The sequence below is a fragment of the Scomber scombrus genome, chromosome 14, assembly GCF_963691925.1.
Source record: "Scomber scombrus chromosome 14, fScoSco1.1, whole genome shotgun sequence".
Taxonomy (NCBI): Eukaryota; Metazoa; Chordata; class Actinopteri; order Scombriformes; family Scombridae; genus Scomber; species Scomber scombrus.
Genome location: NC_084983.1, coordinates 13,288,437 through 13,297,805, shown reverse-complemented (window position 1 = coordinate 13,297,805; position 9,369 = coordinate 13,288,437). Strand labels below are relative to the sequence as shown.

At 38.3% G+C, this 9,369-nt stretch overlaps 1 protein-coding gene across 1 annotated transcript; it reads left to right on the top strand.

Moving 5' to 3' along the window:
* Positions 1-946: 946 nt before the first annotated feature.
* On the top strand, positions 947-8,255 carry LOC133994423 (multidrug and toxin extrusion protein 1-like). The gene is made up of 16 exons (XM_062433676.1): positions 947-1,135; positions 2,145-2,246; positions 2,384-2,452; positions 2,540-2,688; positions 2,827-2,869; positions 2,996-3,040; positions 3,207-3,304; positions 3,429-3,526; positions 4,532-4,713; positions 5,242-5,350; positions 5,583-5,658; positions 6,000-6,069; positions 6,162-6,294; positions 7,631-7,725; positions 7,856-7,916; positions 8,023-8,255. Exons 1-16 carry the CDS (start codon positions 947-949, stop codon positions 8,253-8,255), a joined length of 1,752 nt encoding a protein of 583 aa, XP_062289660.1.
* Positions 8,256-9,369: the final 1,114 nt, after the last annotated feature.

Here is a 9,369-nt window from a genome sequence, read left to right as displayed (position 1 = left end):
TTCACACATTAAGGGTGCAGGAAACTAATGAATGAATATGTAAATAAACAAATAATAATTCACATTTGCTGTCTTGTTATCACCTCTATTAAATGCCATAAATTGCTGTTAATTACCTCTGTTATTTCTTTACTTAAAAATGCTCATTCAATAGCATTTATTTTAACAATGGATCAGATGACTACATGAAACGTGAAAAAAGGTTAACCCACAGACAATTATACGATTTTTTTGCAGCTCATCATTTGGTTTTACAGCCCACAATATTGAATCTTACAGGAACATTAAGAGTTTGCAGATATGACCAAATCAAAACAGCTATATGCAGAAAAGGGGGCAAAAATTCCAGATAGGCAGTTACCTGTTTCCATTTTAAACTTAACCAGTAGGAAAGACGATGTGTCATTTACCTGTGCAGTTTCTTAAGCCTCCTTTCACAAATTCAAAAAAGCCCAAAAAGTAGCTTTTTCTATGTAATACTCTAAATTATTTTCACTTCCCATCAATGCTCTTTTAAAGGCAGGTTGAAATCCCTGTTACTCATACAGTACAGTGTGTTTAATTATATGTGTATTCACACTTAGTCCAAAAAGCAAAAAACTGTGGTGCTACAGTTCAGTTCATCTGTTACGCTGCAGAGCAGCTGAGAAAAAAACAACCAGCTTCGTTTTGACACCGTTTACAGTTTCCTAGGGGAGTGCACAGTTTGTTGGTGGGTCGGGGGTGGAGAGCTCTGACTTGGAGCAATGCCCCTACAAACTGTATATGCCAACTCTCACAGATGTAGAGCAAGGTGGGCGGAGATTGCCTTGGTCATTGATTATTACCCAGGTAATTGGTTATTGATTACTCCCAGCCTTCTTGTCTGTGTTTGAGGGGAACTGTTCTGTACATACATCATTCAGTTTGGGATTGAGTTCTGTTTTCTGCCAAATCTGCTTTCAGTATGGAAGATTTACCTACAAAAAATTCATGTAGAGGAGTAAACGGACAGTTCAAAACAGAACAAGCACCTTCTGCTGCTACTCAAGGTGTTGACTCATGCTGCAGCAGCTGCCTGAAAAGCATCAACCTCTGGATACCAGTGGACTACAAGAATGAAACAGTTCAGTTTTTAACACTGGCGGGACCTGTGGTAAGATTGTAATTAGATGCATCAGTTGACAATTTAATTTTACCCCACCAGATTTAACATTTTAGTAAAGGTTAATGATTGACTCATATTATGAATCATTTTAGAAATAGGAGAAATCTTGCGGGGGCTGTTATGATTGTATTTGCCTAAAACCAGCTATTTTTCTGTGATTTATAACATGAGGATCGTTGTATACCTGTAATTTTAGCTATAACAGTAATTAACAGGTTAGTCACAACAACAACAAAAAGTGTGGCCATGCACGCTTTAGAGGTCTCACTAGTTCAAATATCAGACAAATGCAGTGTGATATGGTGGCATTAGTCCTAGCAAAGCTTGGTCTTATTCAATTAATACCTGAAAATGTTCACCAAATTTTAAATATTAATCTCACATGCTGTAGCCAAATTAATTTCACTTTTTTGAACAGATGAGAAAAAAAATTCAAAACAGCCCTGAAAACCTTTCAAATGTCTGTCACATCTCAAAATGTGAGTGGGAAATAAATCATAGCAAAGACATTTTTTTAAACAATATTTCCAATCAATCAGAAATAATGTGCATTTTTAAGTGCCCCCAGAATAGAAAATTATAACTTTGTGAGGAGAAAAATAGTTCAGTGGTTCTGAGAAACCAGCATGTATCCACTTTCCAGCGACTTCTATTCTCCGAACAAACCTATACTTGATAGGTGAGTACATTTAGTTTTCCTTTGTGCAAACCTTTTGATGCCAAAGGCTGTCATAAACATCTACACAAGAAATGACTAGAACTATTTTTTACAAAGAATACAAAGTACAAAGGAGCTGCAGCAAAACCAAAGCATAACACGTCAGCTGCCGATGAAATACAAACTTTTTCTTACCTCACGACCTTTTTTTTTCTTAATAAACTTGATCAGGCACTATGTGTGTAGCATTTACAGTTTAATATTTGTTTCATGTTTCGGTTGCACTTCATTTATGTTTTCGTGGTCATGAAAACGAGGGAACATTATTTTGTTTTTCAGTTCATTTCACAGTTGATGAGCTTCCTGATTGGCTTCGTCAGCATGGTGTTCTGCGGTCACCTGGGTAAAACCGAGCTTGCGGGGGTGGCGTTAGCGATAGCGGTAAGAGATCTGACAGCGTTTTTACTGGCAGTCTGCTCTCAGTTATTCGAATACCTATCCGAGGTTTAAATCAGTTTTCCTTTTGTTTTTCTTCTGTTTGATAATGACTGATTGACAATGTTTTTATTTCATTAAAGGTCATAAATGTCACAGGTATTTCCATTGGCTGTGGTCTGGCATCAGCTTGTGATACTCTCATATCTCAGGTACATCTTTGTTTTCAGATCAAGTTTTCCTGCGTTACTCACGTTTGTCTTGCACAATTTCTTTTATTTCTGACCCCTTTCTTGCAGACCTATGGCAGTGGTAACCTGAAGCGTGTAGGAGTGATTTTACAAAGGGGGGTTTTGATTCTGCTCCTAGCCTGTTTCCCCTGCTGGGCCCTTCTCATTAACACTCAGCCCATTCTGCTGGCTGTCAGGCAGAGCGCTGAGGTCGCCAGGTGAACATTTTCCACCTCAGTACCAGATGTACACCTTTATCACCTTCATCTATTCATACAACAGGACAGACTGAAATAAAATGCTACATATACACACACACATAACTTAATGTACTGTTTTTTTAATCTGTCATAAAGACTCTCCCAGCTGTATGTGAAGATCTTTATGCCTGCTCTGCCCGTGAGTTCAGCTTCCTTCACGGTTTCACAAAATGTTTTTTGTCACTGCATCTATATGCTGAATTGAATGGTTGTCGTATTGCATTATTGATGTGATTTTTCCTCTATTCATCATTGGATTGTACAGGCTGCCTTCATGTACCAGCTGCAGGGGAGGTATCTTCAGAATCAGGTGCATTTACTGACTGTTTGATCACTGGTGTGAGACGTTATCATGACTGTTTTGTTTTTGAGTGTGTGTGTGTGTGTGGGGGGGGGGGGGGTAGAAATGAACACTGTGAGAAGTCAGCAGGTGTTGAAAAGGCATGTTTTCTAAAACTGCTTGCTTTGGCTCACAGGGTATCATGTGGCCCCAGGTAATATCCGGAGCCGTAGGGAATGTTTTAAATGCAATTATCAACTACATCTTTCTCAATGTCCTGGATCTGGGGGTCGCGTGAGTACTTATTTAGTCATTTATAAACTGTTTTTTGCATCAGAGAAAGTCAATAACTTTATGCTTCGTATTTCTACCTTTTTTTATTTTTTATTGTTACTTAATCCTCTTGACTCCATCAAAGTGGATCAGCAGCTGCCAACAGCATCTCACAGTACTGCTTGGCTGTGTTTTTGTTTATGTACATCAGCTACAGGGGGCTGCACAAAGCTACATGGGACGGTGAGTTTTTCCCCAGATAAATTTCCTTGACATACCTGCTGTCTAAACTCACATACACATTGATTCATCATTAATTTAGTATTTTACATGTTATATTCCATATTACAGCTGCAATTATTAGTCAATTAACCGCCACCTTTCTTAAGAGTCTATTCATAACTTTTGAGTCAACTTTTTTCTCAAATGTGAATATGTTCTTGTTTCTTTATTCCTCTATGACAGTAAACTGAATATCTTTGGGTTGTGGACTGTTGGTTCAGATAAAACAAAACATTTGAGGTTGCATCTTGGGATTTGGGCAACAGTGATCAACGTTTTTCACCATTTACTGACATTTTGACATTCAATTAATTAAAAAAAAAAAATCAACAGATAAATAATAATGAGAATGATCATTAGTTGCAATCATAATCCATATACGTTGAATTATATGCTCACCTGTAGACAAATTGTGTTCAGCTGACCTTCTGTGTACAGTACTGGTAAAAAGACTCTAGGATACACTAGCTTATCAATTAATTGGAATTAATCAATTGGAAGTGTACAAATTGAACACTGTCTCTTTTCCAGCTATAATTAGTGCCAAATTACACAACTGTGTCAGGAAACCAACTAGAAAATGATTGTGAATTATGGACCCATAAAATAAAGTGTTACCAACCATAATTTGACCTTGGCCGTAATAAAACATTTTCTATCCTCTGGATTCACTCTTACCTTGATATCAGTCAGCGTTTATGCTTCTCAGAAGCCTCTTACATTATTCATGTCATTTTTACTATGCTTATGTACAGCCTGCTGGCTGCTAGCATGGCTGTATACACTAATTTAATCTGTCATCAAATGCAAATTTTACACTTATGGTTGACAGTTTTAGCTCTTGTATGCATTGTATACATTATAGTGAAAAGAGTCTCAATGTTCTTCAGTGCAGTATTCACATGGCTGCATGCTGTCTTCATTATACATGTCGTTGAATCCATCATACCTCCTATAATGTCTCAGGCTGGTCAGGAGACTGTTTGCAGGAGTGGGGTCCCTTCCTCCACTTGGCCATCCCCAGCATGCTGATGCATTGTCTGGAGTGGTGGCTGTATGAGATCGCAGGGTTCCTGGCAGGCTTGATCAGTGAAGTTGAGCTGGGTGCTCAGTCTATAGTTTATGAGCTGGCTGCTATCGCTTACATGGTAACTCCCTTATAGTACATTGTTTTTTTCTTGTGATTAAGATTTCACTCTCACAGTAATTTATTTTAATCTTTTTCCAGATATGTTTTGGGTTAATAGAGTAATAGAATAATTAAATATTGCAACTTTGATTGATGAATCAAAACACAAGTTTTCATCTGTTTATTTTCTTGCTCCAATAACAGTTGAACAGTTTGACTACCACTGAGCATTATCTCAAAGGTTAAAACAATGACATCTTGTATTAGCTCTGAAGAGTTGGCAATCTTCAATGATATGAGACCAAGACTATGGAAGTGTGTAGATTCGGAAATTTACAGGAAATATTACATAAAGTAAGAATATGCTTTTACGTCAGCATTATAACATGAACGCAAAAGGGCTTTCTTATAATTCTATTTACCAAATATCTCTGAACACTGTCTACCTGAATGATCTTGACCTATAGCACTCTATCCAATTATCTTGGTGTTTTACTATATTTGGCTCTGAAGTGATTGTTTTCCTTTACTTCATTGTGTCCCATAGTTTCCAATGGGTTTTTCTGTAGCTGCCAGTGTTCGGGTTGGAAATGCTCTTGGTGCTGGGAACATAGAGCAAGCCAAACTATCCAGCAAGGTCTCCCTCATCTGTGCATGTATGATTAAAATATATAGCCTGACAAATTTCCACCACAATGCACCTCTTTGGATCTGTTTTCCTCTGGTCTACAAACCAAAGTCATGTGTCATGTTTGTTAATTTAACCAAGCTTCCTGTTTAGTCTTCTCTTGTGTCACTTGTTAGTTTGAAGAATACACTAATCAAAAATGTGCTTTCATATATTGTCTACATTTTAATAACATGCTGTGTTTCTTATGTCCAATCCAGTTATCGTCTCATGTTTCATTGGTATTTGTCTTGGTGTGTCTAACGATGTGATTGGTTACATTTTCACCACAGACAAGTAAGTAGAGATTTTGACACTTTTGTACAGTAGCATTCATTTGTTTGTGTTGTCTTGCCTCACACACATTATCTAACAGGCAGACCCTTGCAGAGACAGCTAGTATAATGTCAATGTGTAATTCATCATATATTAACCTGAGGACGTTGATCCTTGACAGGAAACTAAACTTGTCTCCTTGCTTTAGTTACACTTTAGAGCTGCATCAGTTTATGATTGGCCAAAAATGAAACTGCTCTGTCACTACATCAGACACAACATCACCTACCTCAGAAATGTTTGTACTCACCTGTCTTTGTCGCAAACACATTTTCATAACTGTATTTGCATTTTCCTTTTAGAGACATTATTCAGAGGGTGTCTGATGTCATGAAGATGTACGGTTTCATCCATGTTGCTGAGGCCTTAGCGGTGGGAACCTGTGCAGTATTAAGTCACTTCATTCCAGTGCTGGGAAAAATAAACCAGGACAGATTTTAGATTTCTTTGTTTTACCTCCACAGGGTGTGACAGGAGGTATTGTCAGAGGAGCAGGGAAGCAAATGATTGGTGCTGTGTGTAATCTGGTGGGTTACTACTTCATTGGGTTCCCCATCGGAGTGTCTTTGATGTTCCCTGCAAAAATGGGCATCGTAGGTGAGGACAGATTAAGTACAAATTACCCAGTCCAACACATCCTCATACTTAAATGACCATATGAGTCGAATGTCTGTGCGCTCCAGAATGACCCATAGGAGCATTTTCTAATGTGCTGCCTCTATTGACAGTAATTGCTATACCGTTACAAATCACTCTTGTTTCATGATGTGGCATCACTGTGGTTAAATTCTGGTTAGGTTTAGGTGCAAAAACCACTTGGTTAGGGTTAAGGAAACGTCATGGTTTGGTTTAAAATTACCATTTGAAATGTGGTGTGGTTTAAAGTTAAGCAACCTCTGTCATTATGGCAACAGTGAACATCACAACAATCATAGTTACATTTTTTTTAAAACAGGACACTCACGATAGAAAAGGCGAAGCAAACAGCCGTCTACTTTGCCATCTATCTATCTAACCATCAACCCAAACTGCCTCCTCCTAATAAGGAAATTTGTGACCTAGTATTGACATTACCTTAACTGCGCAACTTCTCCGGGGCACAATTCGTACGAGGGGTCCAACTGCAGACCTCCCTACCTGAGGCCCCAGTTCTATGAGCCTATGGGGGTTTTAGCATGAGTAGCAGGGTTCTGTTCCGTGAACTACGTAAACTTTCACTTATTTTACCTTAGTGGTCCCCCAAAAACAGTTGCTGAATCTTCATTCATATTAGATCTACAAGGCCTAAGTTAAACGTTTGTTCCAACTTTCGTAAAGCAAAGGCAGTACTGCACTGCCACTGCTTTCTTGGCAGTGCTTTAAGCTTGTGAGGGAAACCAAAGTGACCCAGCAAAGCCCCAAATGACTACTGTACACATGTAAGTAATGTTAGTCTTACGTCATCAAATATTACAGTAATGCTTATAATGTAATCATATTTGTATTCAGAATAAATGCTTTGTTGTTGAAAAGTATTTACGGTTCCAACTAGCTTATTAGCTTACTACCATAATTTCTCATACAGGTTAGCGAGTTAGCTAACATTAGCTTGCAGTTTACTATGACCAAGAAAATTGACTTCGGAAAGAAAATACAATACATTGAAAAACGAAAAACATATAGAATAATACATAATACAATACTCTGACCAGCAGGGGACAGTAATACCAACGGGGGGCTTTAATACCTGCATTGGGGGGGGGGGGCCTGATTTGCTGCAGTTGGACCATCCTGGCGAAGTTAGATGGTGTCTATCACTGAAACATAACTATAGGTTGTTTTTGGCAACTGAATTTTCTACTTTTACTTTTGTTTTTCTTGGGAGGACAGGCTGCAAAGTCTAATCATATTTCCACTCAAACTAATTAACTCCCTTTTCCCACCTGTGTTGCAGGGCTGTGGTCCGGCTTTTTAATTTGTGTTTTGATACAGTCCACAGTCTTTATGGTTTTCCTTTGTAAACTGAGCTGGAAGAAAGCCACTGAAGAGGTGAGTAACCACTATTGCAGGTAAATTCAACTATGCAGACAACATATTTTAATGTTGCTGTCTGTTTTTCACTTTCTTTTAAATACTTGAATAATGTGATACAGTTGTTGTTTTCAATATTTCTGACCAGGCGCATGTAAGAGCAGGAGTCCAAGTTACAGAAAGGAAAATCTTTGGGATAGAAAATAATGGTAAACACAAGCTATTGTTATTTTATCTACTGCTACATATGATCATCTTTCTGGGAAGAAATGCATGATTATGGTTAACCATGTGTTTAAACTCTCTCCCTCACAGCCCTGGACTCTGGTGAGACGCAAGTAAAAACCAGTAGATCCACTACTTTAAGACCAGTAGATGGGAAGCCGGAAGAGCTCCGTGCAGGTCAGCAGGCATCAGATGGCGCGGTTCTGTCAGTGAGGCAGCTGGTGGTACGACGTGGTCTCGCTGTGCTGCTCATGTTCATCATCCTCGCTGCTGGAGTCTTCATCAGTGAGCTGCTCATCAGACTGCTCGAATTAGACGAGTGACAATTATTAGACCACATGTGGGCAGTACAAAACAAAGCTCTGTGAGTCTGCCTACAAGAGTACAGATGCACGCTCATGTGTTGCAGTAAAACATTTAAGGACCACTGCGCTTTTGTCTGTCTACACACACAGCTCTGGGTGTTAAACGCTTAAGTGATTACGATGAAATAGAGACAGCTTCCATCACCCATCTCAAACAAATTCCCTCTCCATACTCCCACTTTTACAATTTCAGGCCATTTATTATGCACTAATGATGACAAAATAGCTGCATTATAATGACTGTACTTACTGAAGACTTTTTTCTGTAATAGCATTCATTAAGAAAAGTTTTATAGTTATATGAGTTAAGATTAATTTTAATTATTACATTATTTTCTGACATACTTCATACTTAAAGTCCTCCTCCAGTCAAAAATATGTTTCTTTTCTTTTTGCTTCAGTTGAATGTTTGAGCTTCATAGTGCTGAACTATGTGTGGAGTTTGAAACTAGAAGGCTGTCTTCATCATCATCTGCTATAGGAGCAAAGTTTGCTCACTTTAAATCAGAGTTTAACGTGTGCCTATAAGCTAGTTCCAGCTAGATACCAGATTGCCAGAGATCACTGCCTAAAGATGTCTGGGGATTCCTAAACACAGTAGTTTCTTGAATGGTGGCAAAAACAGCTGCTAGCAAACCTACATCCATTACATTTTGTCAAAGACACACCTTATTGGAAATGACGCTGTCCCCTCACTCTCCTTGGTAGTGAACTGCATGGCACCGCCACAAATGACTTTAAATTAGTTTGCAGTGCAGGGTTTTTTAGAACTCTCTGATTATTTCCACCCAGTTTTAATTGATTGTCCTCAGTCTCTGAGTGAAGCGTTTACGAGCAGGATTTGTGACATCACAGTTTGTCCAGTATGCAACTTATACACAAGTGTGATGTGGAAACTTGTCCTTTTACAATGAAAAATATGCATAATAATGCATAGATTTTGGATTTTTATTGAGGGAGAAGGAGGAGATTTGAGTTCAAAGAATTTCTAACTAGGTAATCGTTTTTTTTTGTTAGAAACACCATATTGGATACAAAGTATTATTCAGCTGATTATTTTTATGTCTTGAAC

Bases quoted from the DNA above. Each gene is read 5' to 3' on its own strand.
- LOC133994423 (XM_062433676.1), top strand. From the start codon at position 947: ATGGAAGATTTACCTACAAAAAATTCATGTAGAGGAGTAAACGGACAG. The intron at 2,453-2,539 runs GTACATCTTTGT...CCTTTCTTGCAG, and splicing joins GTGATACTCTCATATCTCAG to ACCTATGGCAGTGGTAACCT. The intron at 6,295-7,630 runs GTGAGGACAGAT...CCTGTGTTGCAG, and splicing joins TGCAAAAATGGGCATCGTAG to GGCTGTGGTCCGGCTTTTTA.